General features: G+C 47.0%; 1 protein-coding gene across 4 annotated transcripts in view; it reads right to left on the bottom strand.

Annotated features, from left to right (window-relative positions):
- Positions 1 to 27,544, bottom strand: part of EFTUD2 (elongation factor Tu GTP binding domain containing 2) — a 46,529-nt gene that overhangs the window by 1,008 nt on the left and 17,977 nt on the right. For all 4 annotated transcript variants that reach the window (XM_033182717.1, XM_033182720.1, XM_033182718.1 and 1 more), the window contains 17 exons: positions 24,532 to 24,698; positions 21,455 to 21,579; positions 16,797 to 16,860; positions 16,321 to 16,411; positions 13,122 to 13,257; positions 11,854 to 11,981; positions 10,933 to 11,126; positions 8,643 to 8,754; positions 8,114 to 8,254; positions 7,347 to 7,448; positions 5,077 to 5,159; positions 2,993 to 3,079; positions 2,631 to 2,757; positions 2,344 to 2,431; positions 1,604 to 1,722; positions 1,383 to 1,477; positions 496 to 649 (listed from right to left, as the gene is read on the bottom strand). In XM_033182717.1, the coding sequence (XP_033038608.1) occupies positions 496 to 649; positions 1,383 to 1,477; positions 1,604 to 1,722; positions 2,344 to 2,431; positions 2,631 to 2,757; positions 2,993 to 3,079; positions 5,077 to 5,159; positions 7,347 to 7,448; positions 8,114 to 8,254; positions 8,643 to 8,754; positions 10,933 to 11,126; positions 11,854 to 11,981; positions 13,122 to 13,257; positions 16,321 to 16,411; positions 16,797 to 16,860; positions 21,455 to 21,579; positions 24,532 to 24,698 (2,013 nt within the window). The remainder of the gene's footprint in view (positions 1 to 495; positions 650 to 1,382; positions 1,478 to 1,603; positions 1,723 to 2,343; positions 2,432 to 2,630; positions 2,758 to 2,992; positions 3,080 to 5,076; positions 5,160 to 7,346; positions 7,449 to 8,113; positions 8,255 to 8,642; positions 8,755 to 10,932; positions 11,127 to 11,853; positions 11,982 to 13,121; positions 13,258 to 16,320; positions 16,412 to 16,796; positions 16,861 to 21,454; positions 21,580 to 24,531; positions 24,699 to 27,544) is intronic.

Below are 27,544 nucleotides of genomic sequence, written 5' to 3'. Positions count from 1 at the left end.
CTTACTATTATTTTTTTTTTGAGACAGAGTTTCGCTCGTCTCCCAGACTGGAGTACAATGGCATGATCTCGGCTCACTGCAACCTCCGCCTCCTGGGTTCAAGTGATTCTCCTGCCTCAGCCTTCCAAGTAGCTGGGATTACAGGCATGGGCTACCACGCCAGGCTAATGTTGTATTTTTAGTAGAGATGGGGTTTCTCCATGTTGGTCAAGCTGGTCTTGAACTCCTGACCTCAGGTGACCTGCCCGCCTCGGCTTCCCAAAGTGCTGGGATTATAGGTGTGAGCCACCGCAGCCGGCCCTATTATTTCTATTCTTTTTTATTTTAAACTGAGAGACACAGATTCAAGTTGCCCTGAATATATGCAACCCAGAAGAGGACTCTTCTCTAGGATGCTATACACCTCACTTAAGGCTTGGAGAGGGATCAGGACAGAAGGGGATGAGGCTTGCAGAGGTGGGAAGCCAAATTCGCCAGCCTGCATTGTTTTCTCACCTGCCAATGGTGGAAGACAGACAGAGAAAAGGCTTGTCCCTGGGTGTGAGTCCGAAGATCAGTCTCAAAGCCAAAAGAGTCAATGGCTGGGATAAAAGCTTTGATGGTGTACAGAGGGGAGCCTGGGATGGGTGCATCCTGAGTCACGTGCCCCCTGAGAGAGAAAAACAAAGGCTGAGTCTCTAGCCACACACAGGCCAAAAGCCAAGAAGCAATCCAGCATTTGCTGTTCCCAAATGCATTCCACCCCAGAGTTACCATCAAAGAAAGAGTAACCAAGAATGTTCTACAGAAAGCAGAAAAGGCTCAGGGCTCTCAGTATAATTCCCTGTGGAAGTCAAAGTGGCAGCAACCTCTGAGCAGAGGACAGGAGTGGGACGGTGACGGGAGAAGAGCCTAAAGACATTTCCATCACTGACTTGCCTCAGCACTTCCTCCAACAGCTCTGTGAGGAGGGGATCCCAAAGAAACGTCAATTTTTTTTTTTTTTGAGATGGAGCCTCACACTGTCGCCCAGGCTAGAGTGCAGTGGCGCCACCTCGGCTCACTGCAAGCTCCGCCTCCCGGGTTCATGCCATTCTCCTGCCTTAGCCTCCTGAGTAGCTGGGACTACAGGCGCCTGCTACCACGCCTGGCTAATTTTTTGTATTTTTAGTAGAGACGGGGTTTCACCTTGTTAGCCAGGATGGAGAAATGTCAAATTTTAATCTGCAGAAAAGCTGGGGCTTGCCTCCCTCTGTTCCTACTTCCTTCTGGAAAATCAGCTCGCAGGGTTTCCAGAGTGAGGAGGGTAGGGGAGGCCAACCTCTCCTCCCTGCAGGAGCCGAGGTGACTCTTGTTCTGCTCTTGCTCTCAGCACTCTCCCTAATATGCCTGGGGCTGCTCACCTGCGCCTGGCCAGGACGGTATAAACTGCAGAGACGCAATCTGCAGGGGCCTGGACCTCTACAAAGTAGTAAGGCTCCATCAGACGAGGAGTAGCCTGCAGCAGAGCAAGAAGAAAGGCCCCTCAGCTTAGGGAAGGCTGAAGACCTATAGTCCCACTTGCTCCTTCACTTAGTCCGCAGTCCAGCAAAGCAGATGGTCTCCTACAGCCCAATTCTCTTACCATGAGGAAGGCAGAGTAGACGACTCGCCTGGCTGTGGGGATGATCTGGCCCCCGCCCCGGTGTAGGGGCTCCTGGGCAACCACTGCATCCAGGATCTTAAACTTGACGTTCCGAATCACTGTAAAGGAGGTGGAGGCAGTGACTGGGGAGAGGTTCTGGGCCTGTCATAGGGCCATGGTGGAGTAGCAGTCTCCTGCAACACTACAGCTGTCTTGCAGTCATGAAAGACATGACATAAAAATCACATGGGAGGTGGGCGTTCTAACTGAATAAGCAAGGCCCATGGCAGAGGTCAGAAGTTAAGCATATGTTCTTAGTGTTTGCTTCGGGCCATGCTCAGACATAGAGCTTTCCTAGTTTATTTCTTTCTTCTGCACATATTTACGTTTTTGTGGATGTAGAATAAATTCCAGAATTGTACATTTGGTGCATGAAGCCCAATCAGGGTCTATTAACCACTCCAATCTCATCATCCTCTTGATATCTCTTCTCAAATATGTCCAAGGCCAAACCCTTCTCAGAAATGAGGAGCAAATGACAGTTTAGAAATGACTTAAATTTCCAGGCTACACCACCAAGATAAGGAAGAAGGGAAGAAGCTGGCCCAGGACACAGGATGGTCCTGTGTACCCCAAGCTGCTTCTCCTGCCAGGTCCTAAAGATGGTGAGCCCATCCCACTCATATGCCTGGCTGCAAGAACCCTCGAGGACTGGGGTGGGGGTGTGCTGGTGGACTTACATTCATCACAGAGGGGGCCCTCCCTTGTTCCCCACTGGAAACCTTGAACGATGCTGTCCTTCACTGAGCCAAGAAGAGCCTTGTCCACCTACAGAGAAACATGAGGCCTCCTTAGCAGTCACCCTGGCAACAGCTGAAGTGTTTAGAGGGAGAAAATAGATGTGCTTGTAAGGGGATACTGTCCTTCATCAGAGGACACAAGATACTTTTGGGAAAAGAACACTTTGTAGTTTCTTCCACTCCAGAGGTAAGAGACTGCCACCCGGTTCCCATCAGTTCTGCTGTACCTCAGAAGGCAGAGTATCATCCACCAGAATGTTGGGGCCAGTCGCATCAGGGCCAAAAGCCCAGATGGAACGGGCAGCTAGTAGATCCCAATCGTACTTGGTCTGGAAGAACTCTCCCAGCTTCTTCCTGGGGAAAGGAGGAGACAATGGAGCTGTCGGCCAGCTCTGTGACTGCTGGTCCTGGAGCGACAGACCCTCCCTTCCTGGAAGACAGTCACCTCATCCTACCCACTGTGCCCAGAACAAGAGCAAAGGCAAAGACATAAATGCTTCCCAGAAAGATGTGTGCTCTTAGAGACCCGGCAGGTAAGCTGCGGCATCCCCGCCTCCTTTCGATCCTGGTGTCAGAGCCCTCTTCTCACCTGTTCCATGTAATCTGGACCACCTCATTCTCTATGTCCTCTGCCAGGCCCTTCTCAAGAGGCTCAGCAATCATGGTGATCTTGTTCCTGGTCAGAATGGAAATAGGTGGTAAGGACGGCTAACAGAACAGCAGAAGAGGCATTCCTAAGAAAAGGGTAACAAGATAGACAGCTGAGGAAGTGACATCAGTGAAAGCCATGGGGGCCAAGTGTGGTGGCTCAGACCTATAATCCCAGCACTTTGGGAGGCCAAGGCAGGAGGATCACTTAAACCCAGGAACTTGAGGCTGCAGTGAGCTATGGCTCACACCACAGCACTCCAATCTGGGTGATACAGCAACACACTGCCTCTTGAAAACAAACAGCTGGGCGTAGTGGCTCACGCTTGTAGTCCTGGCATTTTGGGAGGCTAAGGTGGGCGGATCACAAGGTCACAAGATCAAGCCTACCCTGGCCAACATGGTAAAACCCCATCTCTACTAAAATACAAAAAATTAGCCAGCGTGCGCCAGTAATCACAACTACTCAGGAGGTTGAGGCAGGGGAATCACTTGAACCTGGAAGGGGGAGGTTGCAGTGAGCCGAGATCGTGCCACTGCCCTCCAGCCTGACAACCGAGCAAGACTCCGTCTCAAAAAAAAAAAAAAAAAAAAAAGACAAACAGAGCCTGGACAACAAAGCAAGAGACCCCATCTCTATGAAAAATTAGCCAGCCAGGCGCAATGCCTCACACCTGTAATACCAACACTTTGGGAGGCTGAGGCAGGTTGATCATGAGATCAGGAGTTCAAGACCAGCCTGGACAACATAGTGAAACCCTGTCTCTACTAAAAATACAAAAATTAGCTGGGTGTGGTGGCACTCACTCCCTGTAGTCCAAGCTACTCGGGAGGTTGAGGCAGGGGAATTGCTTGGACTCAGGAGGCAGAGGTTCCAGTGAGCCGAGATTGAGCCACTGCACTCCAGCCTGGGCTACAGAGTGAGACTCTGTCTCAAAAAAAAAAAAAAGCCAGGTGTGGTTAGCACACCTGTAGTCCCAGCTACTTGGGAGGCTAAGGCAGGAGGATTGCTTGAGCTCGGAAGGTTGAGGCTGCAGTAACCCATGGTGGCACCACTGTACTCCAGCCTGGGTGACAAAGTGAGACTCTGTTTCAAAAAAAAAAAAAACAGGCCACAGTATCAGGGACAAGGTAGAACAAAAAGGGCAAAGGGCTCATCTTCTTTCTTTCACTTCAATCTACTGATCTTTATAAAAGTAAGGTTTAAGCTGGACGTGGTGGCTCATGCCTGTAATCCCAGCACTTTGGGAGGCCGAGGCGGGCGGACTGCCTGAGGTCAGGGGTTCGAGACCAGCCTGGGCAACATGGCGAAACCCCATCACTACTAAAAATACAAAAAATTAGCCAGGTGTGGTGGTGCATGCCTGTAATCCCTGCTACTTGGGAAGCTGAGGCAAGAGAAAGGCTTGAACCTGGGAGGCAGGGGCTACAGTGAGGCGAGATCGTGCTGCTGTACTCCAGCCTGGGTGACAAAGTGAGACTCTGCCTTTAAAAAAAAAAAAAAAGTAAGGTTTAAGCTGGGCATGGTGGCTCACATATGTAATCGCAACATTTTGGGAGGCCAAGGTGGGAGGAACACTTAAGCCCAAAAGTCCAAGACCAGACTGGACAACAAAAAATAAAAAAATTAACAGATGGCATGGTGTGTACCCACAGTCCCAGCTGCTTGGGAGGACTGCTTAAGCCCAGCAAGTCGAGGTTGCACTCCAGCCTGTGTCAAAAAAAAAAACCAAAACACAAAAAGCGAGTAAGGTTTGGAATAAACTTTTAAGATAGTTATTTTATAGAGGTGAAGTGGCAGTTATGAAACTCCTCTTGGGAATATCCAAGGTGAATAATCTCATGGCATTGCGTTCAAAGGCAGAAGAGCTGAGAGGGCTGGAGTGAAACAAGTATTGTAAGCACCCCCCATTCTGAGATGTAGAGGTCTCTGCACAGTGCTCACGGTGGGGGTGGAGGTGGAAGATAAGGGAGAGAGAGTGTCCTGGAGGCTGCAGTCCCGGGGACACTGTGCTCCCAGCTTACTTCTTATTAGGAGTTTCAGCAAAGCACTTGAGGGAGGATGTTTCCACCACCGTCTCACAAAACGTGACAACTGGGTCAGCCACCTGGGAAATAGAAAATAAATTACTGAAGCGAGGTCTAATTTTGTTGGAAGGGCAACCATTTACCTAAGGGAATTCAGAAGGTCCCTTGACACTACCTCTGTGAAAATCCCAACTGCCTTAATCAGCACAAGTGACAAGTACAACAGCAGGTTAAAAGAGCTGTCCAAACCATCACCAAAAAGGCCGAGAAAATTTACTGTAGTAAAGAAATTAGATTCCTGAGCCAAGAATAAGTGGGATATCAAACTAGGGCCTTAATTCTAGTCTTCTCAGCATCCGTTTGGCCATCCACCACCGTTCACTGAACAACCCCCATGGGTCTGACAGAGCTGGTGCCAGAGACCCACTGGTGTGCACCCGTGCCATTCTCAACCCACAGCGTCTGAGTGAAGCTCTGCCCTGAAGCCCCAACATGGTCTGCTGCCCAGGAAACCTAGTGTTTTCTACAACACCAGTGCTTTCTAGATACATCAGGAGAGGAGTCTAAGAGGAGTACCGAGGGTCTCCACAGGGCCTTGGAGAAAATATGTCTCAACTAGGACAAGGAGGCCAAGTAACACACGGTTTGAGGGGCTACATCAAGGCTTGACAAAGAATCTGGGAGAGACAGTCCCCACTCTCTCCTTGAAACCACCCACTCTGAGACCTAATCACCACCCATGGGTTAATTGTGCAATTACTTCCCTAACAAAGCACCAAGAATAACTTTGGCTTGGGAACTTTTCTTTTCTTTTTTTTTTTTTTGAGACGGAATCTCGCTCTAGCCCGGGCTGGAGTGCAGTGGCCGGATCTCAGCTCACTGCAAGCTCCGCCTCCCGGGTTTACGCCATTCTCCTGCCTCAGCCTCCGGAGTAGCTGGGACTACAGGCGCCTGCCACCTCGCCCAGCTAGTTTTTTGTATTTTTTAGTAGCGACGGGGTTTCACCGTGTTAGCCAGGATGGTCTTGATCTCCTGACCTCGTGATCCGCCCGTCTCGGCCTCCCAAAGTGCTGGGATTACAGGCTTGAGCCACCGCGCCCAGCCGGAACTTTTATTTTCTCTTTTTTTTTTGAGACAGAGTCCCGCCCTACCACCCAGACTGGAGTGTAATGGTGCGATCTTGGCTCACTGCAACCTCTGCCACCCGGTTTCAAACAATTCTCCTGTCTCAGCCTCCCAAGTAGCTGGGGTTACAGCTGCCCACCACCACGTCGGGCTGATTTTTATATTCTTAGTAGAGATGGGGTTTCACCATGTTGGTCAGGCTGGTCTTGAACTCCTGACCTCCAGCAATCCAACCACGTTGGCATTTCAAAGTGTTGGGGTTACAGGCGTGAGCCACCGTGTGTGGCCTGTTTTATTATTTTTCAATGTATTTATTTTTTGAGACAAGGTCTTGCTCTGTCATCCATGCTAGAGTGCAGTGGCATGATCATAGCTTACCGCAGCCTCGAACTGCTGGGCTCAAGCAATCTTCCTGCTTCAGCCTCTGGAGTAGCTGGGACTATAGGTACAAGCCACCACACATAATTTTTATTTTTTAGTTTTTTGAGACAGGGTATGACTCCACCTCAAAAAGGAGAGCAATGGCACAATCATTGCTTATTGCAGCCATGACCTCCTGGGTTCAGGCTGGAGAGCAATGGCATAATCACGGTTCATTGCAGACTCGACCTCCTAGGCTCAGGTGATCCTCCCACTTAAGCCCCCGAGTAGCTGGACTACAGGTACATGCCACTGCACTCGGCCAGTTTGCAGAGATGAGGTTTCACTATGTTGCCCAGATTGGTCTCAAATTGGGCTCAAGCAATCCTCCCACCTCAGTCTCCTAAAGTGTTGCGTTTACAGGCATGGACCACCATGCCCGGCCTGCCTAATTTTTTTATTTTAATTTTTGTAGAGACAGGGTCTCACTTTGTTGCTCAGGTTGGTCTTGAATTCCTGGCTTCAAGCAATCCTCCCACCTCGGCCTCCCAAAGTGCTGGGAGTAAGCCACCAAGCACGGCTGTGCCTTGATTTTAAATGTATGACACAGCAGAAAGGGGCAAACCAGTTCTCAAAAACCTTCCCATATAAGGAGCAACAGATCATGGTTTTCACAAACACATGTACTCTCTCTTCCCTTGGAGCTTCCCAGGAATTCAAGGATTTGGTCACTTGTGAAAGTCTGGATTGTGAACCCAGCTCCCGGCCAGATATTGCTGTACCTTGATGTCTATCTCTGAGTACATCTTTCGCAAATCATGCATCACACAGTCCAGGTACAGCTCCCCAGTGCCCAGGATCACATGCTCGCCAGACTCCTCCACCTGAAACACAACAGTCCTGGCAGTCACAGCCTGGATTCTCTTATGCCAGCAAAAACACATACAAACAAAATCAAGGTCAGAGCCCACAAGAAGGTGCCTATCAGAAACAGCTACTATTTAGCATCTGTTCCAGTCTCTTCAAGAAGGTTCAGTGAGGAGCATCTGCCTATGAGTGGGTCCCCAAGACACCAGGACCACCGGCACGGTGCTACTAGGTGTGAAGTCAAGGATTTAATTCCCATCTTAATGATTTAGGTCAAACTCTACCGTACATCCATGGACGTAAGCTAGTCCTTTAGCCCTCCTGGCCTGCTACCTGGAAAGGTACACTGGCAGGCTCATAGTGTACAAGGATCAGAGTAACAACTCACTTTTCCTTCTCTTCTCGAGAAAATCAATTCAAAGTATACTCATTAAGAAATATATTTTTTCCAGCTAAAGACATCTGGGGAACACAAATACACACACACACACACACACACACACACACACACACACGGGTCTTGTCCTGCCTTCACGTGACAGCCACAGGCTGGGATTGCTCCTGACATAGGTTGCTGGAAGCAGCAGATCACGAACACCTGATGGATGTGAAGTGGTGTGGAGCTCCGCCCATTCAGTTGGGGACAGTGGGGCTTGAGGGCTGCTGCATGTCACGGGCATACCTTGGTGGTGAGGGATGGATAGCTCTTGTTGACCTTGCGCAGGCCGTCAAGCATCTTGGGCAGCTCTGAGGGGTTGACTGGCTCCACAGCAATCTTGATAACAGATGTGGTATTGAACTTCAAGGGCCGGAAAATCTGAGCCTGAGATCCAAAGCACAAACGATTGAGGGCAACTGACATGAGCAGGCACAGAAAGTGCAGAGGTATGAGAGGAGAAGAGGACTTGCTTAGGATCAGACTATGTATTCCCCAACCAGGAGCCTCGTGCTGAGTGGGGGTAACCCGAAGGGCCATTTCTTCCCAGGTATCCCAGCAGAACAAAGAGAGGAGGAAAAGAATAAAAGGCACCTGTCCTAATTCCTCACATCTGAGCTGAGTACAGGGAGAATCCAGCAGGGTCATATCTAGAAGGCTAAGCCTGGAACCAGGACATGGCAATGACTCTGGATTAGTCTCCTGTTTGTGCTTATGTGTGTCCCTGGGACCATCTAGCTTAAGCCAACCCAGTTGGTCTTTTCAGAAACTCTACCTCCTCATTGCCTCGGGGTTCCGTTATGGTTGCTGTCTTCACAATTGGTTGATCAACACCTTCAATCAAAACCCAGTTGCCAGCAGGAACGCGGTTCACCTCGATGTGGTACCTGAAGCAATATCCAAAAAGCAGCAGTGAAACTTAGGCAGAGCATTCATTCCCTAATTTTTTTTTTTTTTTTTTTGAGACACGATCTCACTTTGTTACCAGGCTAGAGTGCAGTGGCACCATCTTGGCTCACTGCAGCCTCGAACTTCCAAGGTTCCAGTGATTCTTCTGCGTCACCCCCCAAGTAGCTGCGACTACAGGCACGTGCTACCATGACCAACTAACTTTTGTACTTTTTGTAGAGACGGGGTTTTGTCACGTTGTCTAGGCTGGTCTTGAACTCCTGAGCTCAAGCAATCCTCCTGCCTCAGCCTTCCAAAGTGCTAGGATTACAGGTGTAAGCCACCACACCCGGCCTATTCCACAAAAATTTACTGAGTACTTGCTGCATGCCAAGAGCAAAGGTAAGCAAAAGATACATTCTAGCAGGGGAGAGATACAGTAAACAATTATCCACACATGTATGTGGTTACAAACTGATGAGTATCACGAAAGAAAAGTACAAGGTATTTCTGTGAGGACATAACAGGAAAATCTTATTCCAATTGCAAGCTCATGGTAAAAAGCTGCCGCCCAAGGTGTCCACTGTAAGGGACTAGCAAAAGCATCATAGAAGGCCAGGCGTGGTGGCTCATGCCTATAATCCCAGTGCTTTGGGAGGCTGAGGGGGGCAGGTGGATCACCTGAGGTCAGGAGTTTGAGACCAGCCTGGCCAACATGGTGAAACCTATCTCAACTAAAAATACAAAAAATTAGGCGGACGTGGTGGTGCACACCTGTAACCCTGGCTACTTGGGAAGCTGAGGCAGGAGAATTGCTTGAACCTGGCAGGTAGAGGTTGCAGGGAGCCAAGATCACGCCATTGCACTCCAGCCTGGATGACAGAGCGAGAAAAATAAAAAATAAAAAAAGGCTGGGCACGGTGGCTCACGCCTTTAATCCCAGCACTTTGGGAAGCTGAGGCAGGCATCACAAGGTCAGGAGATCGAGACCATCCTGGCTAATATGGTGAAACCGGTCTCTACTAAAAATACAAAAAAATTAGCCGGGCATGGTGGTGGGTGCCTGTAGTCCCAGTCACTTGGGAAGCTGAGCCAGGAGAATGGAGTGAACCCAGGAGGCGGAGCTTGCAGTAAGCTGAGATCGCAGCCACCGCACTCCAGCTTGGGCGACAGAGTGAGACTGTCTCAAAAAAAAAAAAGCATCACAGAAAACTTCTACTTTCCAAGCTCTTCAATATTCTGCCTTTTGGCATTTAGGGTGGATTTGACAAAAGGGGCCATCATTGGGGTAGAGTAGCCACCTTAGGGAACACAAATGTCTTGGTTTAACTTGTCAACTGGGAAGCCAAACTCATAAACTGATAAGTAGCCCAGAGGCCCAAGCTAAGTTTGACTCTGCAGATTGGGATGCTACAAGGTATCCAGTGAATCCTTCTCTCTTGGTCAAAGCACAGACAGTGGAGGTTGGGAAACAATTTCTTTTGGAAAGAAACACAAAGATTATGACTTAAGGAACACAGGAAAGGAAATGGAAAGAGGGTTAAAATGAATAACAATGGAAATCTTGCTACAAAAGTTCATACAAGCTTCATGCTTTCAAAAGGGATTTAAGATGGCCTGTGGTGGCTTACACCTGTAATCCCAACACTTTGAGAGGCTGTGGTGGGAGGATCACTTGAGCCCAGCAGTTGGAGACTAGTCTGGGCAATATAGTGAAACATTGTCTCTACAAAAAAATTAAAAAATTAGCCAGACATGGTGGTGTGTGCTTGTAGTTCCAGCTACTTGGGAGGCTGAGGTGGAAGGACTGCTTGAGCCCAGGAGGTGGAGGCTGCAGTGAGCTGAGACTGTGCCACTGCACTCTGGCCTAGGCAACAGAGTGAGACCCTGTCTCAAAACAAACAAACAAATAGGGCTAAAAAAAAAAAGTTCACACAAGCCACCTAAAGTGCAAAGGCAAAGTTTCTGGCACTATTCCAACAGTAGCTGCCTTTGGCCCCAGCAAACCTTGGATAGGAAGAACTAGAAGTCAATAGCCCTGCAGATAGAGAGCCGCTTTAACCCCTCTTGCACAGAGCCTTGCAACTACTTCCAAGGAGGATCACCCCTTCCAGCTCCTTGGGGGCAGTCCCTGGACAGACACCAAGGCATACCCCTGGAGCTCTGGTTGGCAGTACCTGGCCACAGAGATCCAAAGGCGGCCCACAGTGCATATCTGGGAGTCTTCTTCATCCTCCAGGGTGTAGTTCTCCCCCAGTACCTTCACAGGCTGCCCAGCATGAATGGTGCCACTCAGCACCCGGCCAAAGGCATGAAATTGGACTCCATCATCTGTGCTGTACATCTTAGTAGTGTGGCACATCAGGGGGCCCTGGAAGAGGGGACAGGGTGTAGCTTCAACCACATCTCCCCGCCATCTTCCTTGACAGCAAGGACATGAGCTCTATGAGGAACTAGAGAAAGATGAGGCAATCTCATCTGCAAACTATGTTGTATCCCATCCCTCTAAGGAGGCTGAATAGGAGACATGGCAGAGCAAAAATATTCTCTTCCTTTTTTCTTTTTGGGAAGATAAGAGCATTGAGGAAGAGATACAGATTTAAGATGGCAGACCGGCACTATTGACAAGATTGCCTACTGTCCCAAATTTCCTCTTAAGATGTAACTCAATCCTCAACTGGCTGTGTATTTATGACGAGAAACTAGACAGCCTAAGAAATGGCTGGGAAAGATGTTTTTAAAAGCCAGGACTGACAAGATTAGCTACCATTTGTTGAATCTTTAGTATCTGCCAGGCAACATGCTGAACACAATTGTAACACTTCCTTAATCTTATTTAAATCTCATAACAACCGCTCACATTTTATTATGCTCGTGTTATAGACCAAGGCCTTGAGGCTCAGGAAATGTGAGTAATGTTCGCAAGGTCATGGCACTAGCAGCGGCAACATCAGGCTTTGCATTCAGGCCTGACTGTGCCCATGGGGATGGGGAGGCAAGGATGGGGAAGAGGGTATGACTCCTGTGACCAGAAATCAGTATCCTCACACAGGAAAGGAAAAAAAAAATCAGAGAACCGGGGAGCCACGTGCCCTTACATCAGGGTCACAGTCACTCATAGCCTCGCCGAGGTCGGAGTCCACACCGCCCGTGTAGGTGTGCTCAATCTTCGGCTTGGCGCCCACCTTTGGAGAAGGGATATGCTGCACACACATGTCCACAAAGCCTGTGGATGGAAAAGAGAAAGCCATTACTACATGTCCCCCGGGGAGCACGAGCAGGAGTTACTGAACCATTCACAATGGTCAGAAAGCTCAAAGTGCGGGGACTAAAAGCTCTGGCACTATGACTCTAGGGGCAAAGTTGATAGCCTGTTTCTGGGAACGTGCTGCTAAAAGATTTGGAGTCACCCTGATGCTGGAAAAGAGCAAGAAGCATGTATCAGTGGTACACGGTTCCTTGGAACTCCGCTGACAGCAAGTTTAAAGTACATCGATCTATGAACTTTTATTGGCTATACGCATTTACATGGAACGAAATAAGCACCCCATCTAACACCTACTTAAAACAATTCCTGACCTGACTCCCATTGAGAAACACCGCATGCATCTCTATTCAATAAGTTACCCGTTTTCCAAACACATTAAGAAACCACACAAGTGGGAACCCCTGTGAGCACACTGGGATAGGCGTGTCTGCCTTCAATGGTATCTAGTGTGTCAGACTGGTGGCAGACCAAAATAAGCTATTAAAACTATGCACCTTGGGGACCCAGATACCTAATTCCCACTGGACTTAGAATCAGAGACTGCTGAGAAGACCCTCAGCCATCACCCTGTACACTTCCTTGATTTTACAGATAACAAATTAGAGTCACGATGAATTAGGTGGCTTGCCCAGGGTCATCTCATGGAATGGCCAAGGCAGGATCGAGACAGACTCAGGTGGTTTTTTCAACCAGTCCAGTGTCTTTCTGCTGATCACCTGCCTTCTGTGTAACTAACCAAGTCTCCCAAATCCTAGCCTAGCACTTTTTGCACTATTTCATACCACCCAAGCATCCACGTTCCCAGCTGCCCCCTGGAAAATACACCAGAACCACAGAGCCTGCCTCCCCATCTCATTTACTTGAACACTCCTCCTGGCAGGAAAATGTAATTCCTTTTGGTTCCCAAGATAGAATGTATGCCATCATCTACTAAGGAAAGCCGCTAGGAAAAACATCAGCGTTCTGCATCGCCATCTGTAGTTTGTTGAAAAGATCCTCAGACCTCTGACCTCCATTGTAGTGTGAGAAAAAGTTGCTGTGATACCTGTGGCAGGGCACGAGGATGACAGAGTTAAGGGACCACAAGCATGTTACTACCTGTGAACTCGCCAAAGAACTTTTTGCAGACCAGCCTGAGCAGGGGGCGGATATTCAGCTTCAGCTCCTCCTTCGTCAGGTGGATGCCAAGCTCATCTAGGGTCCGTGGGAGGCTGGTGTCCACATCACCCACAACCTGTGAGGGTATAAGACACCATGTCAGCTGTAGTGAGAGCCTGAGCATGGTGCTAGAGGGAGACAAGGAAAGGCCAAAGAAATAGCTGAAGAACTCCTGCACAAGGCTCTCTTCTATGGAGACAAAGCTCTTGGCAAGAACAAAAGTTTTGTTTCGGCGGCATCTCTGCTACCTACCCTTCAAACCATAGACAAAGTCAACTTGGTTCCATCCCCATCCCAGCTAATAAACCAAGCACTCAGATTGATTATTCCTAGTGCTGCCCCCTGGTGTCTGAAAAGCAGCATCTCATCCACTCAGGAACTCCCTCACCTATTAAATAGAAGTCTATTTACAGACTTCTCAGATTTAGAGGATCATTGTGCACTGGAAGGAACCAAAAAAGGTCACCTGGCTGTGGATCCTGTCAGGGCAGGGCCAAGCTAAATCATCCTCAGCAGACTCAAGGTCTCTACTGAGGCAGGCTCTATAAATTTTTTTTATTAATCCATTCCAGTCTGACATAAGATACTAAGTATTTTTCGGCACTAATAAATTTTAATCGCTATTTTATCTTGTTGCTAGGTTTTGCTGTTTTGTCCACTGGAATGGCCACACATATTTTGTGTATGTGTGTGTCCACTGTGCTTATTAAACACCTGCGTATTTTATTACTGTCTTAGGAGAAAGGTCTGTACGAAAATTCCTGTAATTTTTACCCTTTTAGTCCTATCTTTTAGGGAGTACAAATTCATATAAATGTCACGTTATATTCTTTTTTTTTTACAGACAGGGTCTCACTCTGTCACCCAGGTTGGAGTGCAATGGTGTGATCATGGCTCACTGCAACCTCCGTCTCCCGGGCTCAAGTGATCCTCCTGCCTCAGCCCCCCAAGTAGTTGGGACTACAGGCACGCACCACTACAACAGCTAATTCTATTTTGTGTGCAGACAGGGCTTAGCCATGTTGTGCAGGCTGGTCTTGAACTCTTGATCTCAAGCGATCTGCCCACTGGGACCTCACAAAGTGCTGGGATTACAGGCGTGAGTCACCACATCTGGCCAAGTTATATTCTTTGCTTCTCAGCATTCCACATGCTTAATTAAATCCTTACCATTTCCTGACAAATTATTTCAATCTGACAAGCATCACATATTGTACAAACAGTTATGAAAGCAAAGTTCATAGGAACATGCTTTGTTTGTTTTTTTCTGAGACAGGGTCTCACTTCGCCACTCAGGCTGGAATGCAGTGGTGTGATCATGGATCACTGCAGTTTTGACCACCAGGGTTCAAGCAATCCTCTGGCCTCAGCCTCCTGAGTAGCTAGGACCACAGGTACACACCACCACTCCCAGTTGATTTTTTTTTTTTTTTTGAGACGGAGTCTTGCTCTGTCACCCAGGCTGGAGTGCAGTGGCATGATCTCAGCTCACTGCAGCCTCAGCCTCAAGAGTAGCTGGGATTACAGGCATAAGCTACTATGCCTGGGTAATTTTTGTATTTTTAGTAGAGATGGGGTCTTGCCATGTTGCCCAGGCTGGTCTTAAACTCCTGGGCTCAAGTGATCCTCCTGCCTTGGCCTCCCAAAGCATCTGGATTACAGGCCTGAGCCACTATGCCCAGCCCAGACATACTTTTAGTGGTTGTAAAGTGGTTCATTTTATGGGATGTACCATCATTCATTTAATCAGATTAAGGAGCATAACTGACAAACATTTAACTTACTTCTTGTTTTTTCCCTTTTTTTTTTTTTTTTTTGAGACGGAGTCTCGCTCTGTCACCCAGGCTGGAGTGCAGTGGCCGGATCTCAGCTCACTGCAAGCTCCGCCTTCCGAGTTTACGCCATTCTCCTGCCTCAGCCTCCCAAGTAGCTGGGACTACAGGCGCCCGCCATCTCGCCCGACTAGTTTTTTGTATTTTTTAGTAGAGACGGGGTTTCACCGTGTTAGCCAGGATGGTCTCGATCTCCTGACCTCATGATCCGCCCGTCTCGGCCTCCCAAAGTGCTGGGATTACAGGCTTGAGCCACCGCGCCCGGCCTGTTTTTTCCCTTTTCCTGCTGTTACAAACAATGCTATAAGCTGAGGTGGTAGACTCCTGCCTGTAATCCCAGCACTTTGGGAGGCCAAGGCAGGAGGATCACTTGAGGCTAGAAGTCTGAGACCAGCTTGGGGATAACGGCGAGACCTTGTCTCTACAAAAAAGTTTTAAAAAGTTAGCCAGGCATGGTAGCTTGCGTCTGCAGTCACAGCTTCTCAGGAGGCTGAGGTGGGAGGATTGCTCAAACCTAGGAGTTTGAAGCCGCAGTAAGCTATGATCGTGCTATTGTACTCTAGCCTGGGTGACAGAGTGGGACCCTATCTCTAAAAAACAAAAACAAACAACAACCAAAAATGCTATAAACACTTTGATATATATAAGTAGCCAGGAGGACTTTCACAATTATATCTGTAAGTTAAATTCCCAAAACTGAAATGATTAGTTCTAAGTGTCACATTCTTCTCAACAGTCAAGATATGTTCATAAACCTACTCTAGGAGAAGACTTTTCTTTCATACCTCCTCCCTTTCCTTTGATTTTTTTTTTTTTTGGAGACGGAGTCTTGCTCTGTCGCCCAGGCTGGAGTGCAGTGGCGTGATCTCGGCTCACTGCAACCTCTCCCTCCCGGGTTCAAGCAATTCTCCCACCTCAGTCTCCTGAGTAGCTGGGACTACAGGCACCCGCCACCACACCCAGCTAATTTTTTGTATTTTAGTGGAGACGGGGTTTCACCATGTTGCCCAGGCTGGTCTCAAGCTCCTGAGCTCAGGCAATCTGCCCACCTCCGCTTCCCAGAGTGCTAGGTTTACAGGCATGAGCCACAATGCCTGGGCCCCTTTCCTTTGATTTTAATAGCACTTGGAGTACTACAGTGTTCTGGATCTAGAAGATGACTTCTTGAACAATTGGTGACCAACAACCACCCTTATACTTAAGAGAAAACTGAGCAGGTTTAGGGACAGAGTGAAGTGTGAGTTCACCAGCTCTTCCACACTGTGCTTATAAGAGCAGATCTGCCCAGTGTGGCCTGACACACCCACCTGGGCGAGGATCTTATAAAGAGGCTCCAAGATAAACTCCACGAAACTTCTCTGGGAGCTGCTAGTTGGGGCCTTTTTGGTGAACTTTCGCCTAAAAGGAAAAATAAAGAGTTCTGAGTGACCTGGGAGGAACTATCGCTGATCCCAAGAGGCACTAAGTGCTGAATCTGAACAGCAGCCCAGGGGAGGAATGTGTGTTGTGACTGTAAAGTTTCCAGAGGCAGATTCCTGGAAGGATACATGGTTATGACCCTCCTGGATGCCTGAGCTGGGCTGTAAAGACTTCAGGAGAAAAAGTCTCTCACCAGATCAGAGCTTAGGAAGCCAACCCATTTAGGGGAGGAAAGACAGTAGTTTACGTTAAAAAAAAAAAAGTAGGTATTTTAATCTTTGAACTCAGAGAATTTCTCTATCTCTTCTCACTTACTGGGTAAATGATCACCCGTCTGGAAAGTCACGTCCCATACTCTACTTACGTCTTAGGGTTGAAGTAGATGTCACCCCAGAGTCTTTTAGCAAATTCTTGGTAATTAATGTCACCTATGGGAGAAGTCACACAATTATAATCTACCTAGCAAAGTGTTGTTCAAAATTCTGTTTCAGGTGGCACAGGTGGTTCGTAGCTGAGAACTTCTACCACTTTCCTTTCCAGGGTCCACACATTCCCTTCTAACCAGACAGGAAAACGGGGACACTGAGGCACAAAGTAGGACAAGACTGGTCCAAAGTTGACAAGGCTGTGCTGGAGCCAAAATGAGAACCCAAGCCTCTCCATCTCCACCAAGCACTAGGATTGAACTATGGACAACAGCATGTGTTACATGTTTTCCTTTGATGGAACAGGGTCACCTACTGTGTGGCATCCTCTATCTGCGTCTAAACCCTGTCTCTTCTGGAAGGGGAATTTAATGGTTCTTTCACCCTTTCCTGATGTAGACAAGCTCAACTCTGCTGCCAGTGTGGGCCACCTTCCAACTGCAGTGTCACCATAAGGCTCTGGCTAGCCCCAGGCCTCAAGTAAGCAATTACTCAGCCCTCTCAAGAGAAAACACCAAAGCCAACCTTTGGCTCATCTTTTACCAATTAATATTTTTAGTTCGACTATAACTGCTAATCCTGGTCAGACTATACCAAACAAGTATGGCTTTTAAAAGTCAAGACATTGGGTAACATTCAGTTAGACAAGTGATACCACCAACTACCTCCTGGATATTTCTATCCAGATGTCAGACTGTCCCCTCTCCCCTTGTATGGGATAAAGGGAATGCATCAGCTTTTTCCTAAAGCCACATTCCCCTTCAGACTTCTCTGTCTCCACCAGTATTGTTATCACCAAAATTTCATGTAAACTCAAAATCTTTTTCTTCCTTACTCTGTTAATTACCAAATTCTCCCCTTCTTTCCCACATTGTTAGTTACTGAGGCTTTCCTTCCTCTGAACCACTGAATGTTTATGCCCTCTGTTAATGATCAAATTCTCCCTCTCTTTCGCACATTGTTACCGAAACTTTCCTTCCTCTGAACCACTGAATTTATGCCCTCTGTTAATGATCAAATTCTCCCTTTCTTTCCTACATTGTTACCGAAACTTTCCTTCCTCTGAACCACTGAATGTTTATGCCCTCTGTTAATGCACTTACCACGTAGTATAATCACTGAACCTTTTTTCTTTGAGACAGGGTCTCACTCTGTCATCCACACTGGAGTACAGTGGCATAACCTCAGCTTCCTGAAGCCTTGACCTCCCTAGCTCATGCAGTTCTTCCACCTCTGCCTCCCAAGTAGCTGGGACTACAGGTGTGCGCCATCACGGCCAGCTAATTTTTTTTTTTTTTTTTTTGAGACGGAGTCTTGCTCTGTCGCCCAGGCTGGAGTGCAGTGGCGCGATCTCGGCTCACTGCAAGCTCCGCCTCCCGGGTTCCCGCCATTCTCCTGCCTCAGCCTCCCGAGTAGCTGGGACTACAGGCGCCTGCCACCACGCCTGGCTAATTTTTTTTGTTTTTTTTGTTTTTTTAGTAGAGACAGGGTTTCACCGTGTTAGCCAGGATGGTCTTGACCTCTTGACCTCGTGATGTGCCCACCTCGGCCTCCCAAAGTGCTGGGATTACAGGTGTGAGCCACCGGCCATGGCCAGCTAATTTTTTTTTTTTTTTTTTTGAGACGGAGTCTCGCTCTGTCACCCAAGCTGGAGTGCACTGGCCATATCTCAGCTCACTGCAAGCTCCGCCTCCTGGGTTCACGCCATTCTCCTGCCTCAGCCTCCCGAGTAGCTGGGACTACAGGCGCCCGCCACCTTGCCCGGCTAGTTTTTTGTATTTTTTAGTAGAGACGGGGTTTCACCGTGTTAGCCAGGATGGTCTCGATCTCCTGACCTTGTAATCCGCCCGCCTCGGCCTCCCAAAGTGCTGGGATTACAGGCTTGAGCCACCGCGCCCGGCCAGCTAATTTTTAAAATTTTTTGTAGAGACAAGGTCTTACCATGTTGCCTACACTGGTTTTGAGCTCCTGGCCTCAAGTGATCCTCTACTTTGGCCTCCCAAAGTGCTGGGATTACAGGCACGAGCCACTGTACCTGGCCTGAACTTGAACTCTTCTCCTTGGTTAAACATTCCACAGTTACCTGAACAGGCCATGACTAACACCACCTGCCTCTGTGCCTCTTTTTCCAGCCCTGTAAGTCTGGAATTTCTGGCTTTCTACTCTCTATTTGCCCAAGTCCCATCTCCTTCCCTCGGCTTTACCTGACTCCAAGCTATTGAGGCTGACCCCTACCCCACCCCTAAGTTCTCTCAGCTGTATCTGCCTACAGTAGATACCTGGTACTCAGCTCACACTATCACCTCACATTGCCAATCATCATTCTGTGGGATTCTGTCCGTCCGCTGGATGAAGTTTCTAGAAGTCCGAAGTTGTTCATCATGTCTTATTATACTATATTCCTAGCGAGAGCACATGGTATCAGTTTTGGCAGTAAAGTATAAATGGATTCTAGTTATAGCTCTATCAATAAGTTCTGTGACCATGGGGATAGTTTCTCTCCATGTAAAATGAAGAGGAAGGACTCAATGATCTCTTCAATATTCCCTTCAGTGCTGACTTTCCAGAAGTCTACACATGGCTTTCCACCATAATGCTGCTGCAGCCCAGCCCATAGCTAGCTCTGGCATAAACTAACAGTGAGTTCAAAGGATGAGAAACAATCTTGCCCGAGGCTGAGGATCATTTTCAATTAGAATTGGAATCATCTCTGCATTATAATTACAAAAGGGTCTTGGATTCTACTTCACATGCTCATACAATGGACATTCAGAAACACATAAACTTCCACTGGAACTCTGTTCAATTTCATTTATTGTCCAGCTACCCATTTTTAAACAACAACCATCTGGAAATAATTGATATATATATCTAATAACAAGAAAATGGTCAATGGTCCAATGCTGTATGAAAAACACAGATTATGTATGTATACAGGTGATCCTTGAACAACATGGTTTGAATGTCTTGGGTCCAATTATACATGGATCTTTTCCCCCACCTCTGCCACCTGAGACACCAAGACCAATGCCTCCTCTGCCTTAGCCTGCTCAATGTGAAGATGACAAAGATGAAGACCTTTATGATGATCCACTTCCACTGAACGAACAGTAAATGTATTTTTTCTCATGATTTTCTTGGTAACATCTTCTTTTCTCCAGCTTACTTTATTATAAGAATATAGTAGATAGGCTGGGCACAGTGGCTCATGCCTATAATTCCAGCACTTTGGGAGGCCGAGGTGGGTGGATCACAAGGTCAGGAGTTCGAGACCAGCCTGACCAACATAGTGAAACCCTGTGTCTACTAAAAATACAAAAATTAGCTGGCCGTGGTGGCACACACCTGTTATCCTAGCTACTCAGGAGGCTGAGGCAGGAAAATCGCTTGAACCCGGGAGGCAGAGGTTGCAGTGAGCTGAGATCGCGCCATTGCACTCCAGCCTGGGCAACAGAGTGAGACTCTTGTCTCGGAAAAAAAAAAAAAAAAGAAGTAAAGTTTTCTTTTCTTGTTTTCTGAGACAGGGTCTCGCTCTGTTGCCCGGGCTGGAGTGCAATGGTGCAGTCATGACTCACAGTAGCCTCAACCTCCTGGGCTCAAGTGATCCTCCCGAGTTGGGACTACAGGTCAGCGCCACCACACCCAACTAATTTTTTGTATTCTTTTGTAGAGATGGGGTTTTGCCATGTTGCCCAGGCTGGTCTCAAACTATTGGGCTCAAGTGATCCGCCTGCCTCAGATTCCCAAAGTCCTGGGATTATAGGTGTGAGCCACTGCACCCAGTCAAAAAAGACTGAACTTTAATCCTCCATTTTTTTTTCACAAGAGCAAAGGGCTCCATGCTGAGAGTGCAGCAGGACAACTGACTGGCGAGGATAGAAACACTGATGCTCCACTGCCTACTGGTCATGAAACCTCTCACGGAGCCTGTCCGTTTTATTACCCTAAAAACGGTGTAATAGTGACTTCCCTCTAAGGAACTGTAACATTGAACATAGGAAAGACTCTCAGTGCATGATTCCTATTGGAATCTGAGGTAACTGAGGAAGTGCAAAGATGAAGAGCCAGGGAGTCTCTCACAGTGGGAATCTGGTCTTAAAGATCTGGTGTTGAGGCTCCAGGAACCCATGATATTATGCGGCTGGGCATGTCAGCAGAGGCCTGTAGATGCTGGCTGCAAGGTCACCATGAGTTCTCAATTAGACCCATGAAATTGATGTCTGCCTCCATACGGCTGGCTAGAAGCACTAACGGTGAGAGAGATGTTACCTGTGAGGAGGTCTGAAAGCGCCTGTGGGCATGGATGATTCCTGTTTTACAAAACCTGTTTCACTCTAGGAGAGACTTTTATTCCTAAAATGACCTCCTTCTTCTCCCATGTCCTCCTATTCACTTTTATTTTTCTATTATTTAGAAACCACTTAGCCTGAAGAAAGGGTCTCAAGGCCAGAAAGACCCCCAAATGTGATAATAACAGGTGATAAAATGTTCCCCCAACAGGGTGCTCTGATATGAAGCTAATTTCTGAGCCATTCAGCAGGAAAGGCACACAGGACTCAGGGGAAGCTGGTGAGACAGACTGCCAGCCAGCGCTTACCAAAGGTGTCGGCGTAGATCTTGGCAAAGGAGCCCAGTGTGAAGCAGATGCTGTACTGGGAGCTGGAGAAGCAGACGTTACCCAGGAGTGGGGAAAGGATCAGGTTCTCATCAGTGGAATACATGCTGAAACAGAGACAGTGGTAAGCACAGTGCCAGGCTGTAGCATCCCAGATGCACTGCCAAGGGGAAGGGCAGGAACTCAGTATCACAGCCACTCTCCAGTCCTCGGAAGGGACTTGTGCAGGACACTTAGTTTTGCCAACAGCCTGGTCCAAGAATGTGACATGATGGAGCTGTTCCCTAATTCCCAATAACAAGCTTATTTCCCAGAGTTGGGAACATTCTGCGCAATCTTGGAAAAGTTAACTGCACCAGACAGACAAGGGGAAACCTAGAGGACAGAAACAAAAACCTTAGAACACAGGAAATGAATCTAATGTGATAAGATAGAAATACAGAAATACATTTGAAGAAAAACCTCAATTTCACAAATATAAGCAGACATAGACATCATTTAAAAAAGAGAAAAGAAAGGAAAAGAAGAAAAGCAACTCTGCTCTTTACTCTCACTGCCATACTCTTTATTCTTTTGTGTTTGGCTTTTACAGTGTTAAAACTTTCAATCTTAAAAGCCATGCACAAATCACAAGTATCTGAGTTCACTAACATTTATAAGAAAACCAGTTGTACAAGGGGATCAAATCCACAATCTTAGCCTTACTGGCACATTATCTTATGGAATTTCCCAATACAGAAATAAAGGTATAGCTTATAAAGAACAGCCCTCTACCCCCAAGTTATGCTCCCTAGAGGCAACTGCTTTCAACACTTTTAAAGCTGCTTTTAGAGTATTTATCTTCAGATTTCTAAGTAATATGTTTATGTTGCTTTTTCTTGCTTAGAGGTTCTTTTGTTTTTGAGACAGGGTCTTGCCTTGTTGCCCAGGCTGAAGCACAGTGGCAAATCACAATTCACTGTAGCCTCGACTCTCAGGCTCACGCAATCCTCCCTCCTCAGCCTCCCAAGTAGCTGGGACTGCAGGCATGAAGCACCAAGCCTGGCTAATTTTTGTAGAGATGAAATACAAATGCCATGTTGCCCAGGCTTGAACCTTGAACTCCTGGGCTCAAGCAATCTCCTGCCTCGGCCTCCCAAAGTGCTGGGATTGTAGGTATAAGCCACTGTGCCTGAGCACTTGTTTAGAGGTTTGAAACATGACCTCTTGACTTCCTATTTTAGTAAATCAGGTTAAATGTAGCCCTATCCCACTTCTGCCTTTTTTTTTTTTTTTTTTTTAAAGGGACAGTGTCTCACTCTGTCACCCGCATTGGAGTGCAACAGCACAATCATAGCTCACTATAAGCCTGAACTCCTTGGCTCAAGTGATCTTTTTGCCTCTGCCTCCCAGGTAGCTAGGATTACAAACACATACCACCATGCCAAGCTAATTTTAAAATCATTTTTTGTAGACAGAGAGTCTAGCTATGTTGCCCAGCTGTTCTTGAACTCCTAGCCTCAAGCGATCCTCCCGCCTTGACCTCTCAAAGTGCTGGGATTACAGGCATAAGCTATCACGCTCAGTCTTTTTATTAAAAGATATTTGTCATTTCATCCTTTGGACTCATGGTGTCACGTTGGGCTCTAGTCATTGTCCTTGCAGAGATGGGGTGAAGATATTCCTTTTGAAAAGTAGTGTTGGCCGGGCGCGGTGGCTCAAGCCTGTAATCCCAGCACTTTGGGAGGCCGAGACGGGCGGATCACGAGGTCAGGAGTTCGAAACCATCCTGGCTAACACGGTGAAACCCCGTCTCTACTAAAAAATACAAAAAGCTAGCCGGGCAAGGTGGCTGACGCCTGTAGTCCCAGCTACTTGGGAGGCTGAGGCAGGAGAATGGCGTAAACCTGGGAGGCGGAGCTTGCAGTGAGCTGAGATCTGGCCACTGCGCTCCAGAGCCCGGGCGACAGAGCGAGACTCCATCTCAAAAAAAAAAAAAAGAAAAGTAGTGCTACACACTGGGAAGGCTCCTGAAGGTAACCGTCTCTAGCACAGGTACCATCCCCAATCCTCAAATGGAAAGGCATTCTTTCAGTAGGACGGCCTCCTCACAGGCCCATTTAAGGGGCTGCAGGAAGTCATCTAGCACATCCTTCAGCCTGTAGTAAGACTGTCTTTAAGATATATTTAACCTCTCTTTCAAAAGCTCTTTGATACTACATTCTAAAGTATCATAACCATCACTCATATGTATTAATGCAAGCCCTAAATCTATCTTGTTGAGAAGCAGGTATATCCACAGAAATACAGCAAACAGTTCTTAATTTATTTAGACTGAGTTAACTATAACAGCATCTAACATTATTCAGCGCATCAGCTGCTATATGGTAAGCACTGTGCTAAGTGTGTTCCACCAAATATCTATTTAATTTCTTATAACATGCCTTGTAAGTTATTATGTTAACTTATACTATAAATGCCTAATAATATTTGCCATTATCACTATTAGGCAAGTAACAACTGGGTGCAGTGGCTCACATCTGTAATGCTAGCACTTTGGAAGGCCAAGGTAGAAGAATTGCTTGAAGTCAGTTTAAGACCAGCTTGGGCAACATAGCAAGACTCCATCTCTACAAAAAATAAAAAAAAAAATAAAAAAAAAAATAAAAAAAATTAGCCAGGTATGGTGGCACATGCCTGTGGTCCCAGCTACTCAGGAGACTAAGGTGGGAGGACTGCTTGAGCCCAGAAGTTTGAGGCTGCAGTGAGCTGTGATTGTGACACTGCACTGTAGCTTGGGTAACAGAGATCCTATCTCTAAAAAGAGAAGAAGACATTAAATACAGTCCAAGTAATTATCATAATACTAAACGGAAGATGTGTTAAGCATCACAAGTGGTTAAGGCACAGAGGTAATAGTGTGGAGTTGACCCCTGCAGAGTCCCAGAATGTGCCTCTAGTTTTGCCCAACAAACTCATCAACACAAGCCAAGACATAAATCAGAGTTGTTCCCAGAAGTATTCAGGGTTAAAACCCAGAGTCTCTGAGGACAGGAAATCCATTCCCAGGGGTCTTCTACCTTATTAATCCATTGACCTCATCCACAATGTGGCGCAGCTTGTAATACGCATCAGTTGGAGGCAGCTTCAGCTCCAGGATCAGTCGGTCAATCTTGTTGATGCACACAGTGACCGCCAGCCTCTCCTGCACCGCATGCTTGATCAGCCGCTCTGTGTTCAGCATCACCTGAGAAACACAAGGCTCAGAAGGTGGTAAGAAGAACAAGGAGGGCAGAAAGTTCAAAGCAGAACCAAAGAAGGCACTATTTCAAACCATGAAACCTGGGGAGAAAAAAAAGACCTGGGAAATATTACCGGGTGGAAGCAGAGAGCATCCTGCCCAAAGATAGACACAGGAACTTTAAGAGGGCACCTTGCAGGATTGAGAAATGAATAAACCCATGAACAATGATGTTGGAGCCAGGTTTCTCAGTGCTAGAGAAGGAATTAAGAAGGCTGGGAAGAGCCGGTGGTGCTGAAATGGAACTGGGGATATTAGGATTAATGCATGATTTTTAATATATGTGTGTAGAAATAGTTATAGATATGTACGAGTGTATGTAACCCAGCTGTGCTCAGTGAGAGGGCCTAGAAGCAATGTACCCCAGTAGTAATGAACACATTCAAACCTTTGTTTCTAAATACTAATCCCCACTGGCCAGGCACGGTGGCTCACGCCTGTAATCCCAGCACTTTGTGAGGCCAATGTGGGCAGATCACGAGGTCAGGAGAGCGAGACCATCCTGGCTAACATGGTGAAACCCTGTCTCGACTAAAAATACAAAAAAATTAGCCGGGCATGGTGGCAGGTGCCTGTAGTCCCAGCTACTCGGGAGGCTGAGGCAGGAGAATGGTGTGCATCCAAGAGGCAGAGCTTGCAGTGAGCCGAGATGGTGCCACTGCACTCCAGCCTGGGCGACAGAGTGAGACTCCATCTCAAAACAAAAAACAAAAAACAAAAAACAAAACAAAACAAAAAAACAAAAACTAGTCCCCACTATAAGCCAGAGCTGCTAGGCTAGGTGCAGTCACTCACACCTGTAATCCCAGCATTCTGGGAGGCCAAGGCAGGAGGACTGCTTGAAGCCAGAAGCTCGAGACCATCCCAGGCAACAGAGCAAGATCCCGTCTCTTAAAAAAATATTTCAAAATAAGCTGAGCATGGTGGCACATACCTATAGTCCCAGCTATTTGCGAGGCTGAAGTGGGAGAATCACTTGAGCCCAGGAGCTTGAGGCTGCCGTGAGGTATAATTGTACCACTGCACTCCAGTCTGGGCCAGAGAGCAAGATCCCATCTCTTTGAAGGAAAAAAAAAGCCAGAGCTCCTTGAAGAAATGGCTGAGTCCAGGATTGTGACAAGGAAAGATACGTCTAGAACATCTTTTTGTGCTTGAAAGGAAGTGCTCAAGAAACAATGAGATGTGAAAAGGATGATGGAATCACCCTAAAGGAGTTCTCAGTAGCCAAATCTGGGATGAGAGCATTAGAGCACTGGAATGCATAAGGACAGTAACAGATTATAATTATAATTCACTGAACAAAATACAAACCCAAACATCCATAGTGATAATAAGCAAACGGGGGAGAAGCAAAAGCACTTCTTTACAACATAATTCCAACCAATAGGCTAGGCGCGGTCGCTCACGCCTGTAATCCCAGCACTTTGGGAGGCCAAGGCAGGTGGACTGCTTGAGGTCAGGAGTTCAAGACCAGCCTGACTGACATGGTGAAACTCCATTTCTACCAAAAATACAAAAATTAGCTGGGTGTGGTGGCAGGCACCTGTAGTCCCAGCTACCCAGGAGGCTGAGGCAGGGGAATCGCCTGAACCTGGGAGGCAAAGGTTGCAGTGAGCCAAGACTGCACCACTGCACTCCAGCCTGGGCAAAACAGCGAGACTCCATCTCAAAAAAACAAAACAAAACAACAACAACAACAACAACAACAAAAGCAATGTCCGCGCACAATGGCTCACGCCTGTAATCCCCACACTTCGGGAGGCCTAGGTGGGCGGATCACCTGAGGTCAGGAGTTCGAGACCAGTCTGGCCAACATGGTGAAACCCTGTCTGTACTAAAAATACAATAATTAGCCAGGCTTGGTGGCGTGCACCTGTAATCCCAGCTACTTGGAGGCTGAGACAGGAGAATCGCTTGAACCCAAAAGGCAGAGGTTGCAGTGAACCGAGATCACACCACTTCACTACAGCCTGGGTGACAAAGCAAGACTCCATCTCAAAAACAAAACAAAACAGAGGGAAGAAGAGTTAGAAGACTCACTATTTGCAACTATTGTAGAAATAAGCCAAGAATCATCAATGGATGACAAAACTAGTAAAGTCTGATAAGGAGCGGAATAACCAGATTCTAATAACCAAGCCTAATCATGAGGAAGTATTAGACAAACCCAAATTGAAAGACATTCTACAAAATAAATGCCCTGTACTTTTCAAAAGTGCCAATGTCATAAAAGACCAAGAGAGACTAAAAAACAGCTTCAATTCAGAGACTTGAAAATCATGAAAACTAAATGCTATGCATCACTGCGGATTAGGGGAAATATTCTATAATGGAAATTGTTGGTATGATCAGTAAAATTGAATAAGGTCTGTAGAAAAGATCTGTACAACAGGATTGTATCAATGTTAAATTTTCTGATTTTGGCAACTACTGCGGTTATGTAGGTGAATGTCCTTATTCTTAGAAAATACATTCTGAAATATTTTACTTTCAAACGGTTCAAGGGGAAAATATACACACCTGTCTCTCTGTGTGTGTCTGAACGTGTAGAGAATTACGAAGTAAATGAGGGTGGGTTCTTTGAACAATTCTTGCAACTTTTCAGTTTGCTGTTATTCCAAAATGGAAAATCAGTAAAAAAAAAAAAAAAAAAAAAAAAAAGAGAGAATTCTGGCTCCCTCTGCTGGCTGTCTCACCAATGACAACATGTATGACGATAGCCAAAGTGTTCCATCTCTCAATTCAGGAATACAGAAGACACCCTGGTCTTTTAACTCCAATCTCTTGGAAAA

This window comes from Trachypithecus francoisi, unplaced genomic scaffold, assembly GCF_009764315.1.
Source record: "Trachypithecus francoisi isolate TF-2019V2 unplaced genomic scaffold, Tfra_2.0 Lachesis_group20, whole genome shotgun sequence".
NCBI classification, from domain to species: Eukaryota; Metazoa; Chordata; class Mammalia; order Primates; family Cercopithecidae; genus Trachypithecus; species Trachypithecus francoisi.
Note: the sequence above shows the minus strand (reverse complement) of the source record. Positions and strands in the feature narration are given on the sequence as shown.